General features: G+C 31.9%; 1 protein-coding gene across 1 annotated transcript; it reads right to left on the bottom strand.

Annotated features, from left to right (window-relative positions):
• Nucleotides 1-5418: 5418 nt before the first annotated feature.
• LOC133306349 (probable inactive receptor kinase At1g48480) lies at nucleotides 5419-8245 on the bottom strand. Its single transcript, XM_061506651.1, has 2 exons — nucleotides 6682-8245; nucleotides 5419-6211 (listed from the first exon to the last, which is right to left on the bottom strand). Exons 1-2 carry the CDS (start codon nucleotides 8045-8047, stop codon nucleotides 5577-5579), a joined length of 2001 nt encoding a protein of 666 aa, XP_061362635.1. The 5' UTR covers nucleotides 8048-8245; the 3' UTR covers nucleotides 5419-5576.
• Nucleotides 8246-12116: the final 3871 nt, after the last annotated feature.

The raw sequence follows: 12116 nt of genomic DNA, 5'->3' as shown, positions 1-12116 counted from the left end.
AGTCTCTTCTTGAGGCCCCCTCGAGCATTTTCGGAACTTCTTGACTATAATGACCATTTAGCCATATCTATAAAGTAATTAACTTGTTCGCTTGGTTTCTGTTGGTTTTATTAACTTCGTTGGTTATGTTAAGGAAACATCACTTTGGACTCCCACTTCTCGCAGCTTAGTGCGTAATTAGAAGGTTATGCTAAGTGGACAAAAGTTACTGGATTTCATTAGTTGGTGCTAAAAATGTAATTTGGTATAGTCTCAAATAGTGGAGAATATAATGTAGTTTTTTAATCTGTCAAATTCCAATGTCATTATTCTTATTTGAGGGGGGAGAGGCATGTAAATATTACTGAAGTCAAACAGCACAATGAAGAAAGTCACTTCCGATTTTATACATTAAAGACACTTTTCTACAAAACGAAAGTAAAAGAAGTAAAAAAAGAGGGGGGCGCTTGAGAAACCGTTGTTAAAATCGAGATTTTAATAAAATAGAAAGGGGATGAAGACATCATAAAACGTAAAATTGTAATGTAAAAAATCATAAAAATGTAAAGCGTTTGGAATATTAGTAAAATTATTTTGATAAAAAAAAAATCGTAAAAACATAAAATCGTACTGCTAAATCGAGATTTTAACAACAATGTGAGAAACATTAAGATGCACCAAAATAAATAAGTAAATTATTAAAAACACATTGAGCCCTAACAATTTATTTATAGAATTTGTTTATAGTAAATTAAAATTTTAATTCTAAAAAAAAATAGTTTTTCATGAAGAATAAAAAAAGTATTAAGTTATATATTTTTTCAATTACATTCTAATATGATAAAAAGACGAGAAAGATTATATTTATCACCAACTAAGATTAAGAGAGAGAGACCAACTAAGATTAAAAGAGAAAGAGAGCGAAGGAGATAATGGAAGAGAAAAAAAAAAATTTATATCAAATAATAACCGTTGATTTGATTCCAACCAACGGTTATAAAAAAGTGATAAACTTAATTAGTGGTAAAATAACATCTTCCATCTACAAAAAAAAATAAAAAAAATATAACATCTCCCAAAAAAAAAAAATACTTCCCATTAAACTGAATTAGAGAGAATAGGAGTGAGGATAATTGCTACACATACGACCTTTCAGACTCAAAGCAATAACTTAACCACTATTTCAGATATGCTCTCTTAATTATATTCTAATATAATAATTAAATAACATTTCTTTAACTATATAAAAATATATTACAATTATAAAATATTAAAAAATAATTATACATCAAGTTGGGTAATATGCGAAATTAACCCCCCCCCCCCCCCCCCACACACACACAAAAAAAACAAAAAAAAAAAAAAAAAAACACACGCACATATATCATTATATCCTCTAAAATTGGATTCCGATCCGTATCTTAGGTTTATTCACGAAACCTATTCTTTCTTGGCAATAATTTTAAAATAAAGACTTTTCAGTTTTCAAAATATCAGTTTTCTTTTACATGAGACAACCTTTTCATTTGTCTAAATCTTTCACCTCTTATACAATGTAGATTTAATTTTAAATCTTTGTACTTACTATAAAAAAATTCATGAGTTGACATCTTGAGTAAAATATTAAATTAGTTACAGTCATTTTAATGAGAAATCTGTTTGGCAGCAAACATAATCCGTCAGTGTCATTTTGTCAGAAAGGAATCGTCAATGGTCCAATGGTTTGTGTTTGTGCTACTATAAGTCTGTCACCAATTTTGAAAGAAGATAGGACAATAGCCAAAGAGGCAACAACATCCCATGTAGTAAATTGGTGGGATGTCAATATTTGCTTTTCCCTCGTCACTTTTTCATTCTTCATATGTTTTCAAATTTCAACCCTTATTTGAATGCAGCCCTTCAAAATATTAACAAAATAAAATATCAGAAGAGGGTCTAGATCTCCCTAAATGCCAACAAAAAATGACCATGAATTAGTTACCAACAATGAAGAGGTGATACTGATGAATCCAGTGGTTATCATTAGGCCAAAAATTATAGAAAAAAAATTATTCTCATGTCATATGAGATTAGTTTTTTTTTCGTACACACCATTCGATAAATGTGTAATCTTTTTTATTTTTTAGATGATGGGCCTATCACTATGTATTTATGACATGAGATTTTCCTCTTATGTAATATGAGAATATATAAGCCCATATATATGTGTGAGAATCATTTTATATTGCAATTTCCAACTTACACTGCTGTAAAATGATTTTCACCCAACTTACATTTATGGTGTGTTTGGTAGGAGAATTATTTTTAGATGCTTGGAAAAGTGAGGATGAGTTTCCTATAATCCCATATTTGATAGCACATTGGAGAAAATTAACTTTTTCGAGTTGGTGTATATTTTCTAAATCAAAATATCACCGAAAAATACCATCTAGAGGGTGTGGTATTTCAAGAATCTCATACGATGAAAAAATATGGATTAATTTTTCTAACAAAAATAACCAAACATAGTATAAGGAAAATTAAACCAACATTTCCTAAAATATTTTAGTCTACCAAATAACTTTTGGTAATATTCTCAAAAAACTCACGTTCTCATTATATTCCAGAGAATTGTAATTTTCGAATAAAAAAAAATCTCATATATATATATATATATATATATAAATATATATCGACAGGATATTCTTACACCAGTGTAAGAATTAAGAGTCTTACACTCAATCTTGATCATTGATTCACTTGTATCCAATTACTCACATTACTAAAAAATTATAGCCCTTAGATATAAGTGGGATCAATGGTCAAGATTGAGAGTGTAACTTACACTGGTGTAAAATGATCCTGACTCATATATATATATGGGGTAGGATCCTTTGACACCAGTGTCAAATTTTGACACCTCATCTGAGAGCCGTTAGATAAAAAAAGATCAATGGTGTTATATGTTTACAAATCAGAGTCGTTGATCTTTTTTGATCTAATGGTCTTAGGATGAGGTGTCAAATTTCAAATTTGACACTGATGTCAAAGGATCCTACCTCTCTCTCTCTCTATATATATATATATATATATATATATATATATATGTAGGATCCTTTGACACCGGTGTCAAATTTTAATTTTGACACCTCATCTGAGAGTCATTAGATCAATGGTGTCACATGCTTGCAAATCAGAGTCGTTGATTTTTTTTTATCTAACGGCTCTCAGATGAGGTGTCAAAATTAAAATTTGACACCGGTATCAAAGGATCCTGCCTATATATATATATATATATATATATATATATATATATATATATATAAGCCCAAACACCGTAACTCAATCCGATTCCAATTGACACGGGACCTTGCTAAAATAGGATGGTAATGTCACTAACAAATAGGACCACTGTATCAGAAACACTCACTTTAACTGCACTGCCCCTCCACTATGCGTTTATGTGTACCCCATTTTGGTCCACCAAAAAGTTACAATTATCATCACATCCCCCAAATACATCACCTTTGTGATATGAACTTTCATCAGTTTATTTTGTACTCACCTGAGTGCAATTATTTCAAGTGCCAGCCACTGTCATGGTTTGATGTTTGAATTTTAAAATCTACATTAAGGAAAAGAAAGCATTTGATTAACTCATACTTAGTCACACAATACCATAATTGGCTTATAAGGACTAACATAGCTGGCTGAGCTTCCAATTTTACACTGTAATACCCTAATGTCCATTTCAATAATCAAAATAGGCTAAGTTTACAACAATAGCCACTTACTGAAAAATAATGCCAAGTAAATGTTGAATTATTCAATTCTCATGCTTAAAAACTTTTTCCTTCTTTCTTTAATATTATTGAAGGGAAATAGGGGTATTAGTTTTTTCTGTTACTGGAGAAATTTGTCCTCTCTTGTTGACTCAAAAATTTGTGGAATCCACTTATTATTAATAATAATAATAATAAGGATAGATTATTCTACCTACTCTTATTCTGTTTATCTTTACCTACTATTCTCAATACCGTTAAATTTTAATTTCATTCAACGATGGAGATTTGCGGAATAAAATAAATCTTTTTTGTTCTCCTCGTTTTCTCCCATGTCTTTTCTCTCTGCTTCCCTTTCTCGGTAGCATAATCATGCTAGTTGGAAAATGTTTAACAAAGATTAACACAACCAGAAGTATAGCCATGAATATTTTGAATTGTAGCAAAACCAACTAGTTCATATTTTGAAACCCTGGTCCAGAGATGAAAAAATTCCAAAGATAGGAAAGTGGCTAATAAGAAGCTGATTACACAAAAGACTTAACCTTGCAAATGATTTGAACATAAAAACGAGTTCCTGTTTTCCTTTAATTTTTAGTAAGAAAAGAAATTTCAAAGATGTTATCCTGAAACGTGTCTTTCCAATAGCTTCTCGGGTTACGTTCTCTATAGTGAAGCCACAATGGAATCTGTGAGATACGAACATCATGATTTCAATCGCTTCAAACCTAGCATCTTCACCATTTTGATTTCGATTCTATGTGATTCTTTGTCTTTGTCTTCGTTTGTGTGCATCGGTGAGGACAGTTGATTCAGATTGGGGTGCGAGGGAGAGAAAGGGGAGGAGAGATAAAGGATATAGGAGAAAATGAAAGAAAAAAAGGGATGTTTATTTTATCTTGCAAATCTTTAATGTTGGATAAGATTAAAATCTAAAAGTGTTAAGAGAATTAGATAAAGGTAAATAGAACAAGGGTAAACAAAATAACCTATCCTAATAAAAAAACAAAGATGGCGTGACTTTTTATGGTGTATGCTAGAAGGTATGTTTTTCTCCAGAAAAAAACATACCCCATTGAATTATGTATAAATCCATAGAGAAATCCATAGAGGCATCATATCAAACTTTTTACACATGGGCACACCTGTTTGACCTTGGCATATAATCACTTTTTGATGAAAGAGCAGGTTTTTGGTAGAGGAGAATTTTTTTTTATCCGAGAATCTTAATTTTTAAAAATATAATTTTTATATTCAATTTACAATAATATCCGAAAATTTAAAATTTAGAAAAATTCAGTTTTCCGAGAATTCATCCAAAATCCTTGTACATCTCTTGGAATTTACTTTTAAGTTAAAGGTATATCAACCCATAAAATTCATTTTTATTAAAATATTGATAAAAAAGAAGATATGTGTATGGAAGTGGGAAATTTCTTAATTCACCTGCCAAGAGGAGGAAGAGTTAATCAAAGTGGGTTTTGAGTATAAATCATCCTCTTTACCAAGGTGGGGAGGTTCACAACAATTAAGGAGAGGACATGTCCCACCTACAAGACAGTACAACCAACCATTATAGTGATTATATCATCTCAGTTTCAACAGAGAAAAAGTTGCACCAAAAGCAAAAGCCAAATGGTAAAGCAAAACTAATAATTACATCAACCAGAATCCACAGTCAATTTACTAATGAGAAAAGATATCCACTCTCCCAAGGTATTGATTGGGAAGAAAAAAGGGTGAACTAGTACAATGGATGCTGAAAAAAATTACAACAACATAAGCACAGGATTTTGGAATCAAAAGTAGTAAGATGGAGGCAAACCAAGACCAAACTCATCTAGAAGATATATCATCTATATCATTGATCAAATCATGTTGTTGGATTTGGCCTTGATCCTCTTTCAAACTTGACCTACGTAACTCTTCTATGTGCTGTCTCACTTCAGAAACTGAAGGGCGCTTATCAGGGTATGGTGCTGCACAATCTACTGCAAGTTGCAACAACTGAACCATTTCTTCTTCAACATTCTGATGCCTAAGGAGCTCAAAATCGAAGACCTCAGAAGTCCATTCTTCTCTAACAATTGATTGCACCCATCTTGGAAGGTCCACTCCTTCCTCATTCAAGAGGGCATGAGTAGGAGCCTTTCCGGTAAGAAGTTCCAAGAGCAATACACCAAAGCTGTATATATCAGCTTTCTGAGATACTTTCCGAGGATCAGTTACCTCCGGAGCACGGTAGCCGGCAACCCTGTTGGGTGTGGATGAAGGACCAACAAGGTGTGCAAGGCCAAAATCAGATACTCTTGCATCATAGGACTTGGTTAGGAGGATGTTTGATGACTTTATGTTTCCATGAGAAACATTAGGCCCTTGTGAATGTAGGTATTCAATGCCACGAGCAGCTCCAAGTGCAATGCCTGATCTCAATTCCCAATTCAGTGGTGTCCTACCCGCTCCTTTGTTTCCTGTGATAAAGAATTGTAAACCTCATTTTACCATTGTTCATGCTAATGAATGAGATGTCAGGCTCTATTTCATCTTAACATAGTTACAAAGAGGTCAATGGGATTTAAAAGTTGATGCCAATTCACATCTTAACAAAGTAACAAACCCAGATAGATGTAAGAGGAAACAAGTGAACTGAAGTGGAAATGCAATGCAAGACAAATTGTAATTCCTAAAGGATGCTACACTCTCTTTCCCCTTCTTTTGTCAGATGCAATGTAATCAACAGTCAGTGATTAATAGCAATTATGCATTCTCCAGAAAAAATAAAGCACAAAACATAAGAGAATGCAAATTGCAGTAATCATTCTATTAAAAAACTAATATAATGAAATCAGTAAAGAAAATCTGAAGTCATAACCACAAATCTTTAAAAGACAGAAATCATGAACAAAGGTAAAAAGGAAGCAGATGATATCCAAACCCTCACCATGCAAAAGTGCAGATAAGCTTCCCATTGGAAAGTAATCATGAACAAGAAGCTTCTCATCCCTGCTATAATAGTAAGCCCTAAGAGGGACCAAATTTTCATGATCCATTGTTCCAACCCCTTCAATCTTCTCCTTGAATTCCCTCTCAGAAATGGTCACATCCCTCAACCTCTTCACAGCCACCACAGGACCAACCTCCAAAACCGCCTTATATGCAGTCCCAAAAGTCCCTTTCCCCAAAACCTCTGCAGAAGCCCTAAGCAAATCCTCAAGATCAAACACCTTACTTGAATTACCAAAAAACACCAATTTTTTGTCTCCACCACCAACCCCTTCACTCTTACCACCATTCCTAGTCCGGGCCACCGCCGCGGCCGCCGAACCATTCTCCACATCAGAAACAGCCTTGTCACCTTGAATTTCCACCTCACGATGCTTCAAAGTTGCAAAATTTTCAACAGAACTAGTCTTCTTACTACTATTCTTCCTACACAAAAGAATCAAAGCAAAAACAACCAACAAAAGAACCACCACACACCCAATAACAATCCCAGCAATGGCACCACCAGACAACTTGCTCTTCTTCTTCTTTCCAACCACCTTCCCTCCATTATCTCCAACCACACTTGAAGTCCCATTTGCACCATTCCCAACATTAGCATCCCCAGGACAAAGACTTAGTGGCTTCCCACAAAGGGAATTACCCAAAAACGAGTCCTTTGAAAAAGCTTGCAACTTTTCAGGAACAGAACCATTCAACATGTTGTTAGACACATTGAACTGAGCCAACTCGGTTAGGTCCAACTCAGGCAACGAACCGGTTAACCGGTTGTTCTCCAGAAAGAGTGTCCTCAACCGGGTCAAGTTCCTGAACCCGACCGGAACCGGACCGGAAAAATTATTATAACCCAAATTGAGCCGAACCAAACCGTTCAACCGGAACAAAAACTGAGGAACCTCGCCGGAGAGAAGGTTCTGCTGCAAGTACAGGTTCCGGAGGCCAACGCAGGCGGCGAGGTCGGCGGGGAGGTTGCCGGAGAGGGCGTTGAACCGGAGGCTGAGGGTGCGGAGGTGGACAAGGTTAGAGAAAACACCGCCGGGAAGTTCACCGGAAAGTGCAACTCCGGGAAGGTGAAGCTCAACGACGTGAGTGTTGTTAGAGTTGCATTTGACGCCACCCCAGTTGCATGGGGTGGCGAAGGTGGCGTTCCAGAGAAGGGTTCGGCCACCCACCGCTGAACGGAGTGTTAACAGGGCGGCGCGCTCCGAACCCAGATCTGGTTTTGCCGGAGGAACACAAACAAAGAAGATGGTAGTGAAGAAGAAGAAGAAAGTTGAAACCTTGTGAACCTTCTTCATTACCATTTTCTGCAATGCAATGCTCTGTGTCTTTGGTTTTTTTTTTGTTGGTTCTTTGTTTGTTTGTTTGTTTGTTGTTTCAGCAGAATAGTGTTTTTTTTGTTAACAGATAAAAATGAAATAAAAAAAGCATAACAGTTATGGTTTATGGTTGAGTTTGATGATGAACATTGTTTTGGAGAGAGAGAGAGAGAGAGTCTTAGGAAGAGGAGTGATGAGTGGAAGTGAAGTGAGAGTTAAAGGGCATTGCTTTTCAATTTATATCTTTCACGTATGAGACTTGTCTTTCCACATGACTTATCAGACTTTGTTTGCAAGGGTGCATTCATTTCAACAAAAAAATTATTTTCATTTTATATAAGATAATTTTTTTTTTTACACATTTTTCAATAATTATGTTATTTTTATTTTTCAAGTGGTAGAACCTATAAATTTATCTCAGATAACTATCTCTTTTAATATGAGATTATAAAATTTTTTATTTTAGATTAATATACCTTTTCTTTATTTGTTTATTTTGAAGATAAAATTTTTATTTTATTTTATTATATTATATTTTTGGTCTTTAATAGATAAAGTTTAAGCGGATATATATATATATATATATATATATATATATATATTTCACATATTATAGGAGAAAAATCATTTTTTATGTATGTGATTTTTTTCTTTCTTTCTCCTATCGTTATATGACTCGTATGGGCTTTGCATATTTTTGCGTGTATCAACAAAAGAAATATTAATCTTATAAAAAAATTTGAATTTTTTTTGGACATTTTATTTTATTGATTTTTTCTTTCTGTAGTAACTGTTTTTTTAGTAATATGAAGGTATTCTTCGGGCTGTAAACGAACACTAATTCCCAATTGAGCATTGTCAAACTCTTTCGAAGACAGCTCTTTCAAAAAAAAAATTTTCCATTACTCGAATTCGAAACCTCTAATTAAGAGATCTAGTCACCTTATCACATGTGTCAAATGAGTTTTGTTAGTAACGTTTTTAAGTCGGGAGAGAGAGAGCGAGATATATGCTTACTTGTGTTGGGAAGACACACTGCCAAAAAGAAACCCTAGCTGTATGTATGTCAGTATGTGTACATTAAAGGCAGCGGTCAACTGATTTTATTTTTTTTAATCATTTTTATTATTTAAAAACATAGTAATGCTTTGTTATATTGGAAAATTTTAACTTTTTATTTATGGGATTGATATTTTTATATTATAGAAGATAATTTTATTTTTTACATCCTTATAAAAATATATGAAACGTATATTTTTTTCTCTTTTTTCTTCACATGAGTTTTGCACACTTTTATATATGGGTTTATCTAGTTTTATGTTGCATAAGAAAAGAAATCTTATGTTGTAGATACATAGTGGTGGGATCCACTATCTAAAAAATAAAAAAGAAAGAAAAAAAATGTTACACGGTTATCGAATGATGTGTAGGAAGAAAACTTACCTCATGCGACATGAGAATAGCTTTTTCCTTTATATATATGTAAGAAAAAAATCATCTTTTATAACATTAGAAACACTAATATCTTTATTTATACGTATAAATGTGGGAAAATATTACCCTCCTTTCAAATAAGATAACTTCTCTCACTTCGATTTTCGCACTCCATCTTTTTCTTTTTTTTCTTATAATGATGGGACCCACCCATTTTCTCTCTACAACATAAGATAATTATCTTATGTAGAAGAAGATTAATAAAATCCATAAATATGTAGATTACTAGATTTGCGTACAAAATAAAATTATCTTTCACAGTATGAAAAACATTAATCCTCTTAGTTTATGATTGTTCTTAAATAAACATAATAGTTTGTAAATAAATATGAGTTTTAGAATCAAAATGTTATATATTTTATTACGTTAAGAAAGGACAAGCGCACGCTGATTTATAAAGACTAATGATGTCATACCAACAGACAACAGCTACATTGTCTATTTGACCTGGTATCACATGTTACATGTATAGATTATTAGGATAAGAAATGCTATATAGTGGGTGGGGAATATTAGGTAAATATATCTCAATGAATTGTAACTTTATATGGATAATTATCATTTCTCTAAAACTTTATTTTTGGGTTACTTTATGCATTTAATCAGTACTATTAAAATCGGTTTAATCAGTACTATTAAAATCGGTTTAATCCTGCCGTTCTGATCGATTGAACTAAGTCACTTATTGATATCATATATACAACTCGGTCAAGAATTTATGAACTAGCCATAAACCAAGTTCAGCGGTGCTAATCTGATACTGATTTCTTTCTTGAGCGGTTCTTAAAAATTGCGACAAAATATTTCATCATGATTGAATTCTTAGGATTTGAATCACATAAAGGAAAGGGACACATAATTTCGATTATTATATTATTTCTATTTATATATTTATTACATATTTTTATATTAACATAATTTAATCGGTTCAATCAGTGGTTAATTAATTAAATAAAAAAAATATTTCTGCTGTTAATGCAGATAAATTATCTGCACTTGACTACCAAAAGAAAAAAAATTTATCTACATTTATTTCTAAAACGACATCGTTTTGAGATTGAGAAATTAGAAAATTATAATTATAAAGAATATAATAACTCTGAAATAAATTAAAATTACAAAAACACTATAATTTTCACCCTATTAAACTTACTGCAGATAACTTATATGCAGAAACTGCAACTTCATTAATTAAACTAATAACTCATTCACTTGATAACCAATCCGAGTTTGATAATATTGCATTCATTAATGGATGCGCATTGGAGGCTGATAATAAATTAAAGTTTGAACCATACTAAAATTCGATTTAAAAAAAATAAAAATACTTTTTCTCTTATTTAGTAATAAATGTGATAAAATGGACTGATCTGTCCTATTTCACTTCTTGAATATAGGTCGAAAAATCTAACTCATCTCATTTTATGTGGGTTGACGGATCAATTTGTCTAAAAAAAAATTAAAATTTAAAATAAATTATATTTTATGTAGGGTTTGATGTTTGTCATTTTAAATAACATAAATTATGTCATTTTAGAAGAGAGATAGACACAAGAAATGAAAATCATGGGGAGAAAGTGAGTGATTTTTTTAATTTAAATTTTAAATAAAAAAATATTATTTGTATCTATCTCTCTTTTAAAATGACATAATTTTTCTTTTATTATTAATTTTATAATATTATTTATTTTTATTTCACAATATCTTAGTTTTTTTTTTAATCTCAAATTTAAATGTATGTTAATATTTAGTCAGACATTTTTTAGGAACTTATTCTTACCTCCATATGTGATTAACTTTTGTCCTAAATAAAGTTTTTCTTATTTATTTTTTTAACGGAATACTAAGATAAAAAAAAAATTATATCACAAAAGTTAGTGACAAATAAAATACTATTTAATAGTAAAAAACAAAAATTAACCCGTTGCCAACTGTTTTGACCCACAACCAGACATGGCGGGTTGGTAAATTGAGATGTATAACCCAATGCGCTCCGTTTTAACGGGTTGATAGGTTAACATGTTGAATTCAACCTATATTACCACTTCTATTTAGTAACATGAAAATGATAAATTGAGTTTCTTGCGGTGTTGGCCCTTGTGGTGCTAAGTTTTGTTTTTGTGTTTGGTACCTTCTTGCCAAAACATATGGTGGAAAGCATTAAATACAAGATTAGGTTGTGTTAAAGTTAGGAATTGCTAATTAATTCCAACAGCTGTGCATTCCCCCAATTTGTGATTTTTTAACGTTCATCAATAAATAAATTGAATCAGTCAAACTTAGTATTATTTTTGTTTAGGGACAGTTTATATTTATAATTTTTTTTTTTATAAACTCTTACAAACTATATTATGTTCTCTCGGGAGAACACTAGTTACACTATATTTTCTCGGGAGAATATAGTGTAATTTGTAAAAAAAATTTAAAAAAATTTGTAAACGAATCCTTCCTCTATTTTTTAAAATGAAGAAAAAAGAAAGAAAGAGTTCATGCTTGACCAATTTCATCAATTAATAAGTATATATCTTATTTACCAAAAAATAAATAAAAATAAGTATAT

This window comes from Gastrolobium bilobum, unplaced genomic scaffold (assembly GCF_033153095.1).
Source record: "Gastrolobium bilobum isolate Gb01-03AN ecotype WA unplaced genomic scaffold, APGP_CSIRO_Gbil_v1 utg3672, whole genome shotgun sequence".
In the NCBI taxonomy this organism is placed as follows: Eukaryota; Viridiplantae; Streptophyta; class Magnoliopsida; order Fabales; family Fabaceae; genus Gastrolobium; species Gastrolobium bilobum.
The sequence above is the reverse complement of the archived record's forward strand: the minus strand, read 5'-3'. Positions and strand labels throughout refer to the sequence as shown.

Coding starts and splice junctions, on each gene's coding strand:
- LOC133306349 (XM_061506651.1), bottom strand. CDS start 8,047: ATGGTAATGAAGAAGGTTCACAAGGTTTCAACTTTCTTCTTCTTCTTC. Junction 6,212..6,681: donor CTTATCTGCACTTTTGCATG/GTGAGGGTTTGG, acceptor TCTTTATCACAG/GAAACAAAGGAGCGGGTAGG.